The 20705-nt window shown below is 36.3% G+C and overlaps 1 protein-coding gene across 3 annotated transcripts; it reads left to right on the top strand.

Moving 5' to 3' along the window:
* Window positions 1-5786: 5786 nt before the first annotated feature.
* On the top strand, window positions 5787-20483 carry vps4b (vacuolar protein sorting 4 homolog B). Of its 3 annotated transcripts, XM_084411797.1 has the most exons (14): window positions 5787-5955; window positions 7026-7137; window positions 7215-7315; window positions 8052-8111; window positions 11469-11580; window positions 11809-11956; window positions 13922-13983; window positions 14195-14314; window positions 15060-15216; window positions 15736-15884; window positions 16298-16379; window positions 17227-17446; window positions 17590-17730; window positions 19146-20417. In XM_084411797.1, exons 1-14 carry the CDS (start codon window positions 5935-5937, stop codon window positions 19245-19247), a joined length of 1587 nt encoding a protein of 528 aa, XP_084267923.1. In that variant the 5' UTR covers window positions 5787-5934; the 3' UTR covers window positions 19248-20417. The 3 variants fall into 3 exon arrangements, with proteins under 3 accessions (XP_084267923.1, XP_084267924.1, XP_084267925.1); XM_084411798.1 differs by lacking the exon at window positions 8052-8111 and having other exon boundaries at window positions 5823-5955; XM_084411799.1 differs by lacking the exons at window positions 5787-5955; window positions 7026-7137; window positions 7215-7315; window positions 8052-8111 and adding an exon at window positions 10376-10855 and having other exon boundaries at window positions 19146-20483.
* The last annotated feature ends 222 nt before the right edge of the window (window positions 20484-20705 follow it).

Raw genomic sequence — 20705 nt, 5'->3', positions numbered from 1 at the left:
AAACGCTTTAATCTCACCGGATTATTGTGATTTTGGTCGATATCTCCACCGCGATCTTCCGACATGGATCTCCGTGTTCGTTGCAGGTTCAAATGCCGCCTTCTAACTGTTACGCTCCTTCCCAGACTGCAAAAAAATACTGTATGATCATGTTATTTCAGATAGACATAATAAATAGACATAATAAAGAGGCGCGGGCGCCTGCAAGCGTGCTGCGTGTCATACGGATATTTACACCGTGTTCAGAAAGAACAGGGGAGACACACACACACACGCACACACTGGGAGCCGTCTCGCGTAAAATCCGGAGTGTAGGGTATTAATAGGGTAATAAAAGGCTATTACACCCACGATAACAAACACATTTGCGCATGCATAAAACACCGCAAACTTTCTTATTTCTGTCTATGGAATAGGCTATGCAAGATTATTCTTGATAACATTTGCAGTAGAGAAAACAGGTGTTTAATTTGTCTAATCTTCATTCAGTAAATGCATACATTATTTAGTTTGTTAGTAATCGTTGTTTAGCAACCTAAAAAAAATTATCTCCAAACATACCAGACCATCATGATCTACTCTATCCGACATCTTTGCTTGAATTTTCGATTTTGCGGTTAAATAACAAAAATGAGGTGTTATTTAACAATGAGGTGTTAAATAACAAAAATGAGGTGTTATTTAACATTTATTTCCTAAATTTAACAGTAAGGCGCAGTTATTAAAAATAACAGGTTAATCATGTTGAAATTTGGGCGTAAATTAACAGAAACATTTAACAGTGAAGGTTAAATGGTCAAGAGAACTTAAACTCAAAGTGCTCTCATGATCTGTGGAGATTACTGGATTAACCCATTAATTTCCCTTTCTGACAATAAAGGTACCTTAAAATCAATCAATCAATCAGTCAACTCGCTTGTTAAGTCATGATGTAAGAATACTGTTTCGGGTCCAAATTCCAAATTATTATATATATATAATTTCATTCTTTGTTGAGATTACCATAGTTTTAAACCTGTTAATTCAGGATAACTGGCAAAAACAGTCCCAATTAACCCGAATTCACCCTAATTCCCTTTTTTTAAATGATGGATTTTCATAGTTTAAGATTGAAAGGCTATCTTTTACAAGGGTAAAACATTTAAATCAATACATAAAATGCATTTGAAAAGTAGCAAAATAAATTGTGTGTGGTAAACAGTTCAAAGGGCAATTTTAATGTGACATTCACATAATAAAAAGAAAAAAATATTTTCTATTAAGATCAGATTAACTCCTGAGAACTAGTCCATATCTTTTCTTAGTTATGTGATCCCCTTACATGTGAATGTGGTGAGTCAATTAAATGGGAAGAATTCCGAGCATAGTTGTAAATGTGGTGTATTTTATGTTGTGTTGTGTTGTGTTGTGTTGTTTGTGGGGTGGGGGTGGATGGGGATGATAGACACAGTGTTTGTCAAAAGGAGGACGGTGTGGTTATTCTCTCTAATCAAATGAGCTTTAATGATTTATAGCACACCCACCCGACCCCGTCCTTCAGAATTAATAGTTGTTAATCACTGTTAACACTTGCTATGACCCATACTTACGCCATATGAGTAGACAGAAATATACAAAATGAACATAAATGACCAAAAAATATGCCTATAACATTGTAAAACAGTTTTTTTATTACAAAATAACACATTTTGTTAGATGATATACACTGGCATGCAGTAAACAATTGAATCCTTGTGTTTTGGTCTTGATTTAAACATTTCAAAATCATGGTGTGAGATGCTAAAAATAGTAAGATATGATGAAACATCCAAAGACTTAATTTAGTCTGCATGTTTACATAAACCAACAATTAAAAACAAAGATTTTATAAAGAACTAATACATTTTAGTAGTCTTAGTAGAAGGACTGTCAGGACCGAAGGCAGAAGAGACTTGGAGCTGGGCGGAACCAGCGATGATAAAGAAGACTTGGAGCTGGGCAGAACCGGCGGTGATGAAGAAGACTTGGAGCTGGGCGGAACCAGCGGTGATGAAGAAGACTTGGAGCTGGGCAGAACCGGCGGTGATGAAGAAGACTTGGAGCTGGGCGGAACCAGCGGTGATGAAGAAGACTTGGAGCTGGGCGGAACCGGCGGTGATGAAGAAGACTTGGAGCTGGGCGGAACCAGCGGTGATGAAGAAGACTTGGAGCTGGGCAGAACCAGTGGAACCCTTCAGGGTTGGGGACATGGGTGGGTGCCAGGATGTCGAGCTCCACCAGTTCTCCCACTAAGACGAATGTAGGAACCGGCTCACACATGATCAGACTGGGCAGCAAGCTTTGTGTCCAGGACTAACGAGGCTGCAGGCTCTGCCACCGTTGCAGGCACAGGTGCTGGCACTGGGTCCATGGTGGGCATCAGCTCTGGCTCAGGGTCTGTGGTAGGCTCAGGCTCATTATCCATGGTGGACTCAATGCAGTGCATGAAACACAACCACCATACTAAGAACAAACTAAACTTAAAGGGCAATATATACACTGATGATCTAAACAAGGAACAGGTGGATGAAATCACTGAAATAATGACAACTAGTGAACATAAGCTAGCAACCATGACAACTGAAGAGAAAAACAGTAAATAGATACGAACTAAAATTTCAGGAAATTAAACTAAAACCACAAAGTAACAGATATAGACACAGTTTATAGTTACTTGTAAATGTAAATGAAACTATTATCCTACGCTCTTGACCCTGTGGAGGTCTGTGCGTTCCTCTGGACAGCAAACAGCTGGACAGACACTGGCTGGAGGATAAACCATGTGACAGGGACCCTGCGGCTGTAGTGCCAAATCATGCAGATGAGCTGATGCTTCCTGAGCTGAAACACAGCCAAAACCTTCATACTGCAGACGCTCCATCATCTCCTCAAACTCTGTTCAGAACAGGGATGACCAATCCTGCTCCTAGAGGGCCAGTGTCCTGCAGAGTTTAGCTCCAACCCCAAATAAATACACTAGAACCAGCTAATCAAGGTCTTACCAAAGCCACTTGAAGGCAAGCCTGCGACCTTAGCTGAAAAAAGTGTAACGCGTGCTAACGCTGCGGTATGCAGGAAAGGAGACAAGAAGCTGTTTTTTTTAATGGATGTCAATGGAGGAGAGGCTGAATAAACCGCTTTTGTGAGGAAAAAGCTTATCATTTAATGAATCGGCAGCCCATCAGCTAATCTTCGACATGTTTGCTCTTAAAAAAAAAAGTTTTGGATTGATCTATTTTACACCCCAAAAAAGCTGTTTTATAAGAAAAGTTACTGACAAATTGTACTGACAGGTGTGATTCAGTTTACTGCACTTCTCAATCATTTCTATGGTATCCGCAAACAGTGACTCAACTGTCGTACAACTCTGAACGAAATGGCGTCAAGGCTGTAATGTGATTGGTTATCAAGGCTCACATGATCCAAGTTAGCCGTTCCGCTTTTTCCAGTGGTAGAGCCACAGACCCTCGGATCTCCCAATAGGATCATCTCTGGTCTTATTAGGCATACTGAAAACTTCCTGGCAGGTGTGTTGAGGCAAGCTGGAGCTAAACTCTGCTGGACAGTAGCCCTCCTTACTGCTTAATTAACTACTAATTAGTTAATTAGTGACTCTAAAATTAAACTCAAACCTTTATTCAAGTAAAAAGGCCTCATTTGCATTTGTCCTTTTTTCCTAGTTACATATTTCTAACAGAAAATGTAATTCCTCTCCATTTTCTCCCCGCTGTGGAATCTTAGGTTCACAGCCAGATGCCTAAGTGCAAGACACTTTGTTTCCATTATGTCTGTTAACATATATCTGTTATATGTTGTGTTAAATATTCTGCATAGTTTTTCAGGTCATCTTGGACAAGTGCCACTGCAGTGCTGTGCTGTAGCCACTGTAAGATGTCCCATATTTCCCACCTTGGAGGACTTGATATTAAATTCTGTTTAGTTATAGATGTCTGTGACATAGTAATTTTTTCCCTTCTTGTAGAAATTTGTGAGTTGTCTTGCAGTTTTGTCATTTTAACACAGACCACCCTTTCAACCATAAACAAAACTGGCTTCTTAAAATCCATTTACTGAATTCAGCCCTCCCTGAATAACATCCAAGCTTTAAGAACTTTGTTTGTTTCAACACAAACTGATTATGAGGTGCTTGTGATTTTGGGCTATATAAGTTTTGTTTTCTGCTAGTAGCCTTGCAGTTGACTTTCTGTTTTGGAAAGTTAGTTTCAGTGTTTCATCAGCTGATCAACAGTGGCACCTATTGGCCAGACTGTACATCTATCCCTTCATTTTCAGTTGTATCAAATTAAACCTCGGTTTCACAGACAAGGCCTAAACTAGTCCCAGACTAAAATGCATGTTTGAGCTGTTTTAACTGAAAGCAAATTGCACTTACATATCTTAAAATTGCCATTGTTTTGTCTCAAGATGCACACCAGTAATGTTTTTTATGAAGGCATGTTTATAAAAGCTACTTAAATGCCCTAATTGAACTAAGGCTTAATTAAATTACTAAATTAATTTCAATTATTGCAAAAGTTTTTTTCTTGTCCCTTAAAAAAAAAAAAAAAAAAAAATATATATATATGTTGGTGTTTATATGTTGAAATAAAAATATATTTTCAATTTATAAAAGTTTTAAATATACCTTGGCCATTTTGCCATATGGTGTATTGTTGGTCTAAACTGTGAAAATGATGCATGAAGAAGTGCAACATTGTGAAAAAAGTGTTCAACAATTTAGCCTGCAAAACAGAACCAGCAATACCAAAACAAAAGAACTTTTTGTTGACTTCACGTAGGCAACTCACAGCACACGACACTGATAGCTCACAACTGCAGCAGTCAGCAATCCTTAGATTCTTTGGCTCACAAATTTCTGATGACCTCACCTGAACAACAAATTAATATACTTACACTGTTTACAATGCACAGGGAAAAGTGACATCAACACTAAAGACATTGATCATTGTCTGGTATGAAAATAACAGCACAAATTATAGGATTAATCTTATTTCACTCCAAAATCAAAAGAAAGAAATTAGAAATGATACTTAAATTAAATTATATGACTAAAAAAGGCCTGTTTTAAGGGTTAGGATTTTTATGATTGTGTTTTCAAACAAGTTCTGTCATGAAAATCTAGATGGCACAGACTAATATGTCCTCAACTCAATCTGTTTGCAATTACATCTATCTCTATAGGGCACAGCTGATTGGTCCCTGCTGTATCATAGCCAATGAGCTCGCTGCTCAACCTTCAAATACTTGGTCAGCGTTTGTTGTAGCAGTTGCAGTGCGCTTTCAGAAACCCTCCACCTTCCCCAGCTCCACCTGTATAGATCTGTAATGGTGTAATTCATGTACGCTATATTGTACAGCAGCAGCAGCATGTCTTACTTGCTCACAGCAGTGTGTTGTGTATGTATTGGCAGTAGCAAGTTGTTCTGCAGCAGCAGAAACATATCAACATTGTCAGATCCATTACCATTACCATTACCAAACATTTAGAGAGTTGTCATGACAGAAATTATTTTCATGAGAACACCAAAATTCTTTTTTTTGTAACTAATAATAAAAATAATACAGCCTATTTTAAATACAAAAATATATTAGATTTTGTAGTATCTCGTTTATTATTTGAGTATCTGTTTCACCATTTTTTACTTATTCATCAACAGATAAACTAAGCAAACAACAATCATTCTAGAATGAACTAGCAAACAAATCAGTTTTTTAGCTATATGATATCTTTCTGAGTGTGACAATGTAGAGGGCGCTGTTTCTCGTGTTGTCCCTCAATCAGTCTCATGCCTGGTCTATGAGTCGAGTGGGTGTCAACAAACTCGCTACAGTCAACGCCGACCAACTACCGAAACTTAGCAGTGACCGATTTCACACACAACAAATGAGCGTGTCATGGAGCCTACAAATTTACAGGTAAATACATTAATTCAGAAATCATCAGTAAATGTGATGGCAATGTTAATTCACCAAGTGTTATGGTTTGTGATGTTTAAATGCCGTAATAATTTTCTTCGTAAAAGTATAGAAACCACTTTCACATTCACACTCGCGCAACCATGTTCATTGTTTAAGAATAAAGTTGAAATTGGAGTGATTTAAGTTTTCTTTGAGTACGCAGTTCATCGTAATGACAGTGGTTATGTTTCAATACATAGTGAGCTGCCTGCTTAGACAGCAAGTAGTGGTTTCGAAAGCTCATAGAATTCCTTCAAATGCTGGCAAAGGCAGGCAGCTTTCTAGTTTTTGAGCCGCGACCATACTAACACCGGATATTATTGACCTATCGAGGATATTATCAGTTCAGGAACAATTTTGCAGTTGAAGTGTGACGATTATCTGAAAAGCATTTTCAAGACGTCACTCATCCCCCGAAATGAAACATTTATGAAGAGCAGGTAGTTGCCATATTCACTGGTGAATTTACCATATAGCCTATTCGTGTGGTTCATTATTTTCATCTCATAAATCATTACACAGGCACATAGTCATCTTATATGATAGTCAAGATAATGATGTCAAAAGCCACATTATATGTCACTAGACATTTATGTCTTGTTACATTTGAGATTTTTTAAAATAAATAACAATCTGAATCTCTATAAGAATCATGATAATCTGAATTCATTATTATTCAATTATCAGATTGTGCCTTATCAGATTCATTATAATTGTAATATCTATTAAAGTTAAGTGTCACTGATACATTTGTACTTCTAGTCATAAATCACTTCATATTATTGATTGACTCAACACAACCATGCTAACAGTTACACAATTATATAAGCAATATTTATTCATATTTAAATATTGAACTACATTCTGTGTAGTGATGCTTTATTTATGTACACACTTTAAAATCTCTGCAGTGTCTTAAGATGTTCCTTACTCACCTTGTGATTATGTGTCTCAAAAATGTCTTAAATGTACAAAAGTCAGGTTATAATGAGTTAATATAAGCAAATTGCACATGCTTCATTTCACAGAAAGCTATAGCTATAGCCAACAAAGCTTCACAGGAGGACCAGGATGGAAATTATGAGGAGGCTGTTAAATCTTATCAACATGCAGTGAAATATTTTCTGCATATAGTAAAACGTGAGTCCATAATGAATACAATTTACAATGGTGTCTTGCCATTTTCTTGCAAATGTAACACTTTGTTTTCCATATAGGTGAACCACAGGGTAAGGAGGGGAATCAGAAGATCAGAGATAAGTGTAAGCAGTATCTCGACAGAGCAGAAGAGCTCCAAAACTATCTCGATAACAAAGAGGTTACTATCAAATTATCACAGTCTCTTTGTGTATTGAATATAAATGCTGGAAGACATGATCATTTAGAAAAGTGTGCTGTTTCCTTGTTATGTACAGTCTTGATAAACTGCCTGTCTTCAGCAGTTTAATAACAAATACTGGACACTAACACATCTTTGGTCACTAATATTACTTTTGTCAAATAGTACAAAACACATTTTGACCAACAATTTAAACCACTTCGAGAACACTAACAGTGCATTGAAGCATGGTGGCAGCATCATTCTGTATCATGGACTGAAAAACATGCAGTGGGAAAATTAAGCTAAGTAAATAAATTGCTGAAGGGAAAACGATATGTGGTCTGCAAAATCACTGGACACACTAAAGTAGTTTAAAATCAAATGGAACATTATAGACATGGCCTAATGGTAGTGCAAGACATTACTATGTGCTCACATACGGGTGGCGTGAGTTTGAATCCAGCTAGCAACATTTCCTTTTCTTATTTCCTGTCATTTACTGTTCCTGGAAGCCAAAATGTAGTGGGATTAGAGATCACTGTATGGATTGTATTTTTATTTTTTAAGTATTTGAAGTTGACTTTGCTTTGATGGGGTTGTGAACTGCTTTGACCTTTCTTCAGTCTCTAATCTTGTTTTACTGACAGCTGGAGAGGGGTCTCACCATATTCTCTGAACTGAAATGGTCTGCAAATTAAAGTATGTGATTTTTTGTGTGATGTTTGTGTGTCAGAAAGATAAACAGCAGTGGACTCAGGACATAGCCCTGGGGGTCTCCGGTAGTAATGAGCAGGTAGGAGTCTTACTTTGTATCCTGAGTGTGGTCTGTTGCTTAGTCTTAGATTCAGTTGCAGAGAGAGGTGCTTCTGCCAGGTATGCCATGGCATCCTGTGGTTTTGCTTGTAAGTAGCCTATATTTTTGGGGCCTTAATGCATTATGTGCCAAGTCTCTTAAAACACTATGAGTAAGTGCAATGTGGGAGTGCGTTTGTAAAACATTTTATTTCGGCAGAACACACAGATAATGTTGAATGCTCGTAAATAAAGAAGGTGTAGGTATGGCAGATGAGCTGTTAGAGCTGATGACAACATGCTAATCAGCAAAACCTTGACCTCTTGATCTAAAGGTCTGGTCATTTAATTTCATGTCTAATGTAAGAATGTAGTGTCTGGAAGGCAAGTGAGGTGGTTGTTCCGCCATTAGACAGTGATGCATTACATGCTTTTTCACTGTGGGGTATTGTTGTTTTAGTTTATTTTCAGGGTGTTGGCTTTTTTTAGGTCTGGTTCTTTTGCAAGTAAAACGTTTAGTCTTTGCTATCCTAATTACCCATATGTCACCAGATCTGACAGTAGTAATCATAGATTATAACAGATATTGAAACTCAGCCATAGCTCCAGGTTGTGGGATATGGGTGGGTTTACAGGGACCTGGAGGGGCCAATGTAGGAGTACTCCTACATTGGCCCCTGAGTATTGGAGAGTATTGGAGTATTTGGTGGCTAAAGGTACAGTAACATTAGCAAAATTTTGTGTGAAAATTAGCTACATTTTCAGTTGATATGAAGCACAGCTTACACAGAAGTAACTTTCAAACCGAGCAGCTTTCTGTTGGTCGACATGGCGAATCCACATGACCGACAAAATCTGTGCGGGTAAATCTTCCACTCTAAATTGCAAATTGCATTGATTCCTATTTAAAAGACAAAATTTTTGCACCTTAATTCATATGAATACGTACACTCTCAATTGTGTATTTTCGCAGGATCTGCTTACGCCCCACTGATGGTCGTATTTAGAGGTGGGCCATCATGCTTATTTTTCTTTCTCGTGAGATTTTGTGTTGGACACATCAATGCTTCAACTTTCAAGAGCGATGAAGCTAAACTGTTCATAAAAACCTTAATGGACCGTTCTCTAAATTTGCTGATATTTTAAATTACCTCACTACAGTTATTTTAAATGTTGTTTACATCCGATTGCACTGGTGTTTTTAGGGCACTTAATCAGAATTAAGAAGGCTTGGTGATGTCCAGTTTTGTAGACAAGCATTTAAAAAATAAAAACTTTTGTGCATTGATGAATCATGTGCACTAAGTCTAGGAACTTTATTAAGAAATAGTAATATTATTCATATTTAAAGGCAGTGGACCACTTACACTTTTTATACTTTCATCATTTTGTATATATCCATTGTCTGTTTGGTTATACTACATTCTATTTGTTGTCTGTTCCATAAATATATGTCAACACATGATTCTAAAAGAAATAAGCGTAAGATATTTATATTATTACTAGCCTGTCATGTTGCAATATAATACCTGACAATGTGTAAGCAATGTTATAGCTCATGATTGTAGGTGACCTTTTAGTTTGACAATAGCAACACTTGTTTATAGCTCAGTTATCTTGCTGATGACTTCAGACCATATCACTATAGTAACACACTGGCCTTTCTGTGTAGCTGTGAATGTGCAGATTTCTAGTATTAATACTATCATTAACTAGTCATTAGTCTGTTATAGTCTAGAGACCAAATGTGTCCAATCAGTTGAGGGAAACAATGCCAAGGCATAATTAACTAAAATTAATGTAATGTAATGCATATGCATATCTATATATCTATATCTATCTATATATATATATATATATATTTTTTTATATATATATATATATATAAATTATAATTTTATTGGCAAACATTACATTATTAAATTGGATTAAAAATAATATCTTCTGTCCTGATGTTTGAAAATCGGACATAAACAATTAGTCAGTGTGGTTTTATTGAGTTCACTTATTTACCCAATAGATATTAGAAAAAAAATATATATATATAAAAAAAGAAGAATATCAAGTGCTTGAAACCAGCATCAACACGAAACCACTAAAGAAAACAAGTATTTGGACCTTTGACTATAAACCTTATAGTTGCTCAGATAGCCTATAGATTATAGATTCCCAGCTAGTCTCAGTCTCCCCAATGAATTGTTTTCAAGTGACGTTAACTGTAATCATTGTAACACTGTAAATTCAATAGCTTACAATCAAATGGTTGCAGATGATTTGTTAAAATCTGATATACTTCCGGTCACGCAGTTACACTTTCTTATGTTTGGTTGCATTAGCTTGAGAGAATCCTTTTGTTTTTATCCACAATAATCGTTAATATGACGACAACAACTTATATTACGTAAGATTAAGAACAACTCTCTTTATTTTATGTTCCTGAAACCAGAGGTGTTTTTTCCAGGGCGCGCCAGAGGCTTGTCTTTCACGTATGACGCATGACATTTTTGGAACACGTGAGCGAGGAGGCGGAAGTGACATTCGACATTTTAATGCGGAAGTTGTTTTTCCTCTGTTATTCAACGATCTCAAAACTAAGCACTGAAAAATCCTAAATCTGCAATCCTTGTTGTTTGTTTGTTAAATCGTGTTTGTGACAGTTAATATAACACTGTCTTTATATTTCCGAAACACGTCGTACGTTCTTGATTTTTTTCAGCCCCTATGGCTGCCAACAACAACTTACAGGTAAGTTAGCAAACAAATTAGCTCATAGTTTTTCAACTGACAGCAGTAATGTTAACTTACAGATTTAATTAAGATAAATACTAAGTCTTGAACGATTTGTAAATTCATACATTTGAAAGCAATGATTTTGTAGTAAACATGGCGAAATGATCGCTCATCTCTTACTAGCACCCATCATGTTTTCTTTAACTTGTTAAATTTATATACTAACGAACCTGTTATGTTCGTAATCAGGCCCAATTGATTGTACGTGAGATTATAAATGGCATTTTGAACGTTAATAAGTCAGGTTAAGATCAGATGAGCTTACGATACGGTTGGGTTTGACCATTGTCTAGTGTGAAGTTTAGATTTAAATTTAGTTTTGTGTTTATGAATACGCCTATTAATTTTAGACTCATAGTTCTGGTGAATAATCATTATAGTTTTTCTTGGAGGACTGATGCCACATCCATCATTTTGGTTTGAGAATTAGGGCTTTCATATAACCATAAGTGAAATCCTCCATACATTCAATGTTAAGACAATAAAACTGCGTTAATTAATTAACAGCCACATTGCATTTTTCCCCTCAAACCCATTCTGAAGCAATGCTATGATATTTCCCACACAGAAAGCTATAGATCTGGCCAGTAAGGCATCTCAGGAGGATAAGGCCGAAAACTATGAAGAGGCCCTGCGTTTATATCAACATGCAGTTCAGTATTTCCTACATGTTGTCAAATGTAAGTATGCAGCAGAAATTAAATATCATCCATCAAGAAGAATGATTTTAGCTTTGGAAAAACTATATTATTCCTGTCATATTATTTGTTTGTGTCCAGACTGTAATAGTTTGATTGTTACTTTATAGTTACACATTCTAATTTATCAGTATGCTTAGCAGAATAAATCACAACAGGGAAGGCTTTTTATATCTTTAACTCTTTTTTTTATGTAATTTTTTTACAAAGATGAAGCACAGGGTGATAAGGCCAAACAAAGTATCCGGGCCAAATGTGCCGAATATTTAGACCGGGCTGAAAAGCTGAAAGAGTACTTGAAGAAGAAAGAGAAAGCCCCTGCGAAACCAGTGAAGGAGTCCCAGTCCAGTGACAAAGGGTGGGTGTGACTGAATAAATACAAAAACATATATGCATACATTTGAAATGTGTGCTCGATTTCTGTGAATCAGCTGAATGCAAATATTAGCCAATTTTTTCTGAGCACAATAACATGTCCAGTCTGAATGCCCTACTTAAAAAAGCATCTAATCTGGCTCTGATAGACCCCAATTGACCCTTCGCAGGGAGTTTGATTGACAGGTGATCTGATCAATCATAATCCGCCATCCGGCGAATCCGCCATTTTTGTCCAACAAAGCAGTCAGGAGAGTTAGTAGATTAACGTTGGAGGATTTGAGCTAGAAAAACGGTGTGTACTGACGTCTTTCCGCAATAAACAACATTCCTTCTTATGTTCATTCATGTTTATTTGATGCTGTAAATTAACAAGAAGGTTCACGAGCAGCTTTAACTGAGGCTCTACAGCGATCTGTCAGGCACATTAAGGGTGAGAAAATGGTGTGGCGTGGCTTGTCAGTCAAAGCAACAGTAATTAAAGGGGACGGGTCTTTGCGAACGGTGAGTTGTAAAGTGCTTCCTTGAGGCTGACGAATCGATTGGCCATTCAGATAACCCATATTTATTTAAAATAGTAGTTTTGCATATCCCTAACTGCTAGTGTGTGTTCACATGTCAATACAAAGGTATGTTAGCTACTGAGACTGTTTTGTTGCACATTTTTCTGTGATTAATCACACCTAACTTTAAAATTTGTAATATATTTTTTATTTTGTAATACATCATTTCACATTGAATCTCCAAATGAATGGAGAAACAACATAAAGAGGGCATATATTTTAAATATTTTATTCTATTTAAAAAAAATATTTATTAGGGTTGTCAAAATTAATGCGTTAACGCATGCATTTATTTTTTTCAGTTTAACGTGTTATTATATTACATGCAATTAATGCAGCATCCATTTTTTCCCGTCATCCTTTAGCTAGTGTTATATAATGTTTATACTCTTATTCATGCAAATGCTTTTAAACCATTCAAGCACGACAAGACACAAAAGAGAACGCAGTGCGTTACTGGCTCGCACGTCTGTGAATCTCCCGTCTGTGTGACACACACACACACACACACACACACACACACACACACACACACACACACAGGAAGCCGCTTGAGACCGCGCGCTGGTTCTCTTTCACGCTTGAATGGACAAAAAGACACAAAATGATGCCTGTTTTGTCAAGTATTCTTGTATGCACAGTCTTAAATGAGTTAAAGTTTTAAATGATCATAGAGAGTTGTGAGAAAATGGATGTCAAATTCGAGTCGTGCGGCAGGTCTTAAAGCGATAGCAGTCTAATAAAACTGCTGCTGTCTATCATGTTGATCAAAGAACAAAAGAAAAATAGAAAATCCCTCACTGCTTTCAACTGAATAACTTTTGTAGCATTAATAAAAGACAAGTAAACAATCAGTAATACAATAAGAATAAATAAACTACCAGTAATAGCTCAAATAAATACAATAGGACAAAGATAATGAACAGTAATGAAATAAACATCTTTAAAAAAAATATTTTCTAGGTAGGGTTCAGGTTAGAAATACAGAACTACAAAAATTTTATAACGTAATGAAATGTTAAATAACATTGCATAGTCTTCACTGTATGAATTAAATATTGGTTATTCTAATTAAAGTTACTAAAGTTAGTGAAGAGCAATGAGTTTTTTCTTTTTTTTCTTTTGTTCTTTGATTAACATCGAGACAAACAGAAGCAGGTTTATTAGGCTGCTGTCACTTTAAGACCTGATGCACATGACGCGGATCTGACGCACATCCCATTTTCTCAAAACTCTTTACGTTAATTTAAGACTGCGTTTGCGAGAGTAAACAATTTTTCTGTGTTTTTGTCAGTTTAAGTGTGATAAGAAAAGAGAGATCTCATACCCATACTGTCTGTAAAGCTGCTTTTTGCACGCATTTCACATTGTGTTTTTAACCCTAGGAATGAGAGCGATGGAGAAGGAGATGACCCAGAGAAAAAGAAATTTCAGAATCAACTCTCAGGTTAGTTATTCCCCATTCAGACACTTTCTTCTAAATACTACAAAATACTACGAATTTTGTTTTTCACTTTTTAGTACTTTTATTCTTAAGTAAAAACTAAGCAAAAACAGTACTTTTTTTGTTAATACATTTGATGTTTCTTCGTTTTAAATTCCAACAAATCTTTGTTAAATCTTATTGACTGATTCAAAGACCGGTTCTTCTGTCACAGGAGCCATTGTCATGGAGAAGCCGAACATTAAATGGAATGATGTCGCCGGGTTGGAGGGCGCCAAAGAGGCTTTGAAAGAAGCCGTCATTCTGCCAATCAAATTCCCACATCTCTTCACAGGCAAGTGGCTTTTTCCTGCCTGGATTAAGAATATCAATTAATGGGTTAATGCTTTCATGTAACACTCTTAAAGTTTTAAGTATTTAATTGTCATCAATGCCACTTTGGTCCTGTTTACACCTGGTATTAAGATCTGTTTTGGTCGATCGGATCACAAGTAAACGAGGGAGACACATTCCTGATTACACCTGGTGTTTCAATTCGTCTTTTTTGTCTACTTTTTTTTTAACCACTTCTGTCCTGATTTCTTTGAGGGGAGTAAATGTATGAGTTTTTTCAGATCTTTCAATCTAATGGATGACATAAGCTCACAAAATGTACATATGAACGCGACCAGAGACGATGTAAAAACATACAGAGAGCAGAAGCTTTAGTTTAGATCAGTAGGCGGAGAGTAGATGGTCTCTTGTGGCTGTTTGAATGCATTCGACCACATGAGCGTTTACACCTTGAAAGCAATCCGGTCGAATGTGTTTACCTCTGGAAGTGGTCGAAAGTGGACAAGCTCAAAACGTTTTAGACCCCGTTTACATCTGTATTTAGCGTTGTCCACTTGTGATCTGACCGACCAAAACGCATCTTAATACCAGGTGTAAACAGGGCCTAAGTGTATTGTACTTTGCTCAGTAGTTTGAACTTTGTGTAAAGGGATAATTGATAGCTGTGGGTGTATCCAAAACTACAACTGTACCAATACTTCATGAGTGACGTTGACAGATAATGATCCAAATTGTTTCTGTCTCAGGTAAAAGAACTCCATGGAGGGGCATCCTTCTGTTCGGGCCTCCGGGAACAGGCAAATCTTACCTGGCCAAAGCCGTAGCGACAGAAGCCAACAATTCCACCTTCTTCTCCATTTCCTCCTCAGACCTGGTATCCAAATGGCTGGGAGAGAGTGAAAAGTGAGTCTTGTGAGGAATGGTGATAGTTACCTTTACCTAAGAGTCTCGGCGTTTGCTATAAAGTGAACATCTGAAATATGTTTAATATATATTTTTTGTTTGTTTGTTTTTTGTTTTTGTATTTTTTGTTTGTAAAGTGATTAGTCAAATTCATTATCATCATTTTAAAGTAAACATATGCCATACAATATAATAGAAAATGAAATGCCATGCGATGTGCAACACTGCAGAAACTGTATGGAAGGTGCATCTGCATCTGTGGGGTTTTGGACATGTTTTGTACAGCTTTTATGAGGAATTTGGTATCGAGCAACCTTGACTCACCAACTGACCTGTAAATGAAAGCCAAAATGCTTAAAACATTTAATTCTTTATGGCTTTATAATTAGTTCTCATGGCTGTACATTCTGTATAATTTTAGGAAACTGGAAATATCTACATTTCTGATTGTTGAAGTTGTTTGTCACCTGATTAAAATGATGTCACGTGATGTCTTAACGTGTCCTTTAATCCCCGCAGGCTGGTGAAGAACTTGTTCACGTTGGCCCGAGAGCACAAGCCCTCTATTATCTTCATAGATGAGATCGATTCACTCTGCGGCTCCAGGAGCGAGAATGAAAGTGAAGCAGCTCGCAGAATCAAAACAGAGTTTCTGGTTCAGATGCAAGGTGAGCATATGTTATGACCGTCTGTTACAGGGATGTCAAATCCTGCTTCTGAAGAGTTTACCTCCAATCCTAATAAAACACACCACAAAGAAACGAAATGAACGAATAAATGGCTTGTTTGTCTGAAACACATTCTGAATCAGCAGTGATGTAAAATCATGTTATCAAAATCACTTTCATTTTTGTCTCTAAGATGTGTGCTTTTCAGATATAATTGGATTTGAATGTATTGATAAAACAAATATATATTATATTTGTTATATATAAATTATATTCATATCATTTTTGCATAGTGAGATTATTTCTTGACATTTTATATGCCCCTTTGTCATATTTAAGATAAAAGTAATACATTTTTAAATAAGTGATTAAAGAAGGTTTAAGACTTCTAATGCAAATCCATGTCTTTATAGGTGTTGGGACTGACAATGAAGGGATCCTGGTACTGGGAGCCACAAATATCCCATGGACGTTGGATTCTGCCATCAGAAGACGGTAATAATTTGTTTCCATGAATGACTGAATTACCATGATGTAAACTGAAAGAGATCAGTCAGAGAGGAGTGATTGAGTCTATCAGTTAAAGATTATCTCATTAAACTCTGTGCCAGTGTGACGCATCATGTTTTGATGACATCACTTGAGTCACATCACCAAGGAACAGGTTTTTCAACTCTTGTAGCTCATAACTGAGCCAGAAACCATGAATCATGTGGAATGTTATTATGAAAGATGTACAGGGAGACCCCAGTATCCTGGACATTTGAAATTATGTATGGGTTGGGGTCAGTAAGATTTTGTTTTTTTGAAAGAAATTAATACTTAATTAAATTAATATTCAGCAAGGATGCATTAAATTGATCAAAAGTGACAATAAAGAAATGTTTCTAAATAATTCTATTTCAAATTAATGCTTTTTATTCATAAAAGGAAAAGGTTTCACGGTTTTCACAGAAATATTAAGCAGCACAACTGTTTTCAACATTGATAAGAATAAGAAATGTTTCTTAAGCACTAAATCATCATATCAGAATGATTTCTGAAGGATCATGTGACACTGAAGACTGGAGTAATGATGCTGAAAATTCAGCTCTGCCATCACAGCAATAAATTACATTTTAAAATATAGTAAAATAGAGAACAGTTTATTTTAAATTGTAATAATATTTCACAATTGTATGGTTTTTACTGTATTTTCGATCTAATAGATTCAGCCTTGATGAGCATAAGCGAGATCTTAAAAAAAAAAACTGTCCGACCTCTAACTTTTGAACTGTCCATCTACCACTTTTAACTGCAAGTGTTTATGTTCATTGTTCATCTTCTGTGTTGTTGTGTTTAGATTTGAGAAACGTATCTACATCCCTCTGCCTGAAGAGCACGCTCGCGGGTTCATGTTCAAGCTAAATCTGGGCAGCACACCTAACGTTCTCACCGAATCAGACTTCATGACTCTGGGCAAGAAGACGGACGGTTACTCTGGTGCTGACATCAGCGTCATCGTCAGAGACGCTCTCATGCAGCCCGTCAGGAAGGTTCAGTCTGCCACTCACTTTAAACGGGTGAGTCCTGCCAGACACCATTGCATTAACGCTTTAAGAAACGGAAATGGAGCAAATGAAAACTTGTGAAATATGTGTCAGATTAATTAATTGAAAATTAATTACCCTCCCTTTCTAACTGAAACCATTTTTTCTTTCATTAGGTACGAGGACCATCAAGAGACGATCCAAATGTCTTAGTGGATGACCTGCTAACCCCTTGCTCCCCAGGTGATCCACAGGCTATAGAAATGACTTGGATGGACGTTCCTGGAGAGAAACTTTTGGAGCCAATTGTTTCCATGGTGAGCATGTTGTTTTTGAGAACATGTTTTTTTCTTACACCATCAGTACACACCATTGACCGTTCGCAAAGACCCGCCCCCTTTAGTTACTGTTGCTATGTCCGACAAGCCACGCCGCTCTCACGCGACACACCATGTTCTCACGCAGTGAAAAATACATCGTGGAACAGAGAGGACACTGACAACGCGGGTTACTTATGATATGGACTTGTGATATGATATGATACAGGACAGACCAGGTTATTTATGATATGAAACAAAGTCTCACCTTTCAAATTTGGTCTTTTTTTATTTTTTTTATTTAAACAATAAATACCGTTTTGTGGCTCTTTAATGTGTCTGATAGATCGCTGTAGAGCCTCAGTTAAAGCTGCTTGTAAACCGATCATCTCTTCGTTCTAGTTAATTTATAGCATCAAATAAACAAGAATGAACATAAGAAGGAATGTTGTTTTAACCGTGGAAAGACGTCAGTACACACAGTTTTTCAAGTTCAAATCCTCCAACGTTAATCTACTAACTCTCCTGACTGCTTTGCCGGACAAAAATGTCGAAATCGACGGATGGCGGATTATGATTGGTCAGATCGCCTGTCAATCAAACTCCCTGTTGTAAGAAAAAAGTTATGCTGTGCTGCAAAGTTCCAGTGTCAAGCTATTTATTTTGCATACTGTACAAAAGCAGCATGCATTAAATTGATCATCTTTAAAATGACAGTAAAGGCATTTATAATGTTACAGAATATTTCTATTTCAAATAAATTCTATTCTTGAACTATTCATAAAAGAATCCTGGAAAAAAATGTATCACTGTTTCCACAAAAATATTAAGAAGCACACCTGTTTTCAACATTGAAAATAATAAATGTTTCTTCATCACAGGAAAAAAACATGACAATAGTTATTTTAAATATTTAATTTAAATAATAAGGGATAATGTACATCCAGTTCGGATGACTTGATGTACATTATCCCTTACATATTATTATATTATTATTATTATTATTATCATCATTATTATTGTTATTAATAAATATTACTGTTTTTACTGTCTTTTTTTATCAAATAAATAAAATAAAAAACATTAAAAAAGTCTAACTGAGCCCAAACTTTACAAACTAAATATATCACAAATATACAGTTTACACAGTATATTCAGTGTACTGTTTATATGTGTGTATATTGGCTATTTTGCAGCATCTTTTAATCGTTGAACCAAACAGAATAATACTATTTATATTAGTGTTTCAAATAGAAATAGTAATAATATTAGTATTTATTAAAAAAATAAGAGAAGTTAATGAAACAATGAATGTTCTGTTTATTTCATTTTATTAAAAAACTAACTTGTGTAGATTTGCAAGAATGTTATGGTACTTTAATCAAATCATCATTCTACTCTGCCCGTACCCACAGTCGGACATGCTGAGGTCCCTCACCAACACAAAGCCCACCGTCAACGAGCAGGATCTGGAGAAGCTGAAAAAGTTCACAGAGGACTTTGGACAGGAGGGCTGAACCGAGCCGGTCTCCCGAAACCAAAGCAAACAGATTGTGATCGTAACGTCTTCTCTCTTGCCCTCGCCCTCTCTTCCTTTCGTACCCATGCTCTTCCTCTGACCGACGGCCCCCCCTCAGCTCAGGCTAAATGCTAGATGTAATTTGAAAGTTGTTCTCAGTTGTTTTTAATAGCTGCTCTGCCTGCAAGGCTGCCATCAGTACCTTGTGACCATCATGCATCTTTCATCATTTAATCAGCAGTCTCAATCATAATAATTTGTGCTTACTGTCTGTCTATGATTAACAGAACAGATGTCCTGTAAAACAATTAGCAAATGTAATGAGTTGATACTTCACGCAGTGACTAATCGTTTGAAGAAATACTAATGTAACTTGTTTACAGTCGCATAAGTCTGAATGGACAATAATGAAGCTCCATGGCGCATGAAGACTTTTCAGCCCCATCTTAAAATGTTTTTGCTGGCTGTGCTTTGTAGAAGAACCATTTAAAGTGGCTCTTTGTAGCTGCAAAGACATATTTTATGGGTGTTGGTAAAGAGAGTTGTCTTTTTTTCCCTCTCAGTTGAGAAAGTCACACTTTGAATCTGCATTGCCGTTTGATGCAACACTTTGAGATCCCCATTTAACAATTCAGGCACTCTTTACATGTACTACATATGTTTTTGTCTCCATGTACAGCGTTACTTTCAGTATATTACTGTAAAACGTGATATTTCTTCACTGAGTTATGAGTTACATTATATGTTCAGGGGCCAGTGTTGGACGTTTGTAAATTCACTTGCTGAGGCTCAGCACACAATGTGCCTTTTTTGCATTTTCCTCTTGTCTCTCTGTCTGTCTCTCTTAATCTACATACACAGATTCACACATACTGATGCTTATTGATGGATATATACCTGTTTTTATAGGCAGAACGTTTGGGAATGATTCAATGATATTTGCACATTTCATTTAAAACTTTACAATTATATATCAATCTGTATACAGCTCCTATGCATTTATAGGGTGTTTGGTTTGCCATTTAAAAATAACCTATAAGACGTTGTATTAGAATAACTAGTATAGAAATGTTTGGTTTGTTTTAAGAATAAGGCCTGTTAGACAGTTAAAACTAAGGGGTTTTTCTTGTTCATTTTATTATTCACATGTAAATAAAGGTTGAAATGGAAATAACTTGTCTCTTGTCATTGAAATAACAGTCAATCATGATGGCAGTGTCTTATTTTTTTTTTGAATGATATGTCTTTAGGGGCTTGTTTTAGGAGAGAGGGTGTTTGAATCTCTGAGGCGGTCAAATTCAGAAACGTTAGCGTAGACAGCGAAACGGCTTATATAATAGAACATCTATAAAACATTTCAAGACTCTTTTACGTTAATTAAGAAAGTGACAGTTTATGAAAAGAGTGTTGAACTTTGGAACTTGTAGTCTTTTTCTGCACTGGGCGGGGTTAAGCG

The sequence above is a fragment of the Rutilus rutilus genome (genome assembly GCF_951802725.1).
Source record: "Rutilus rutilus genome assembly, chromosome: 6".
Lineage (NCBI taxonomy): Eukaryota > Metazoa > Chordata > Actinopteri > Cypriniformes > Leuciscidae > Rutilus > Rutilus rutilus.
This window is presented reverse-complemented; position numbering and strand designations above follow the sequence as displayed.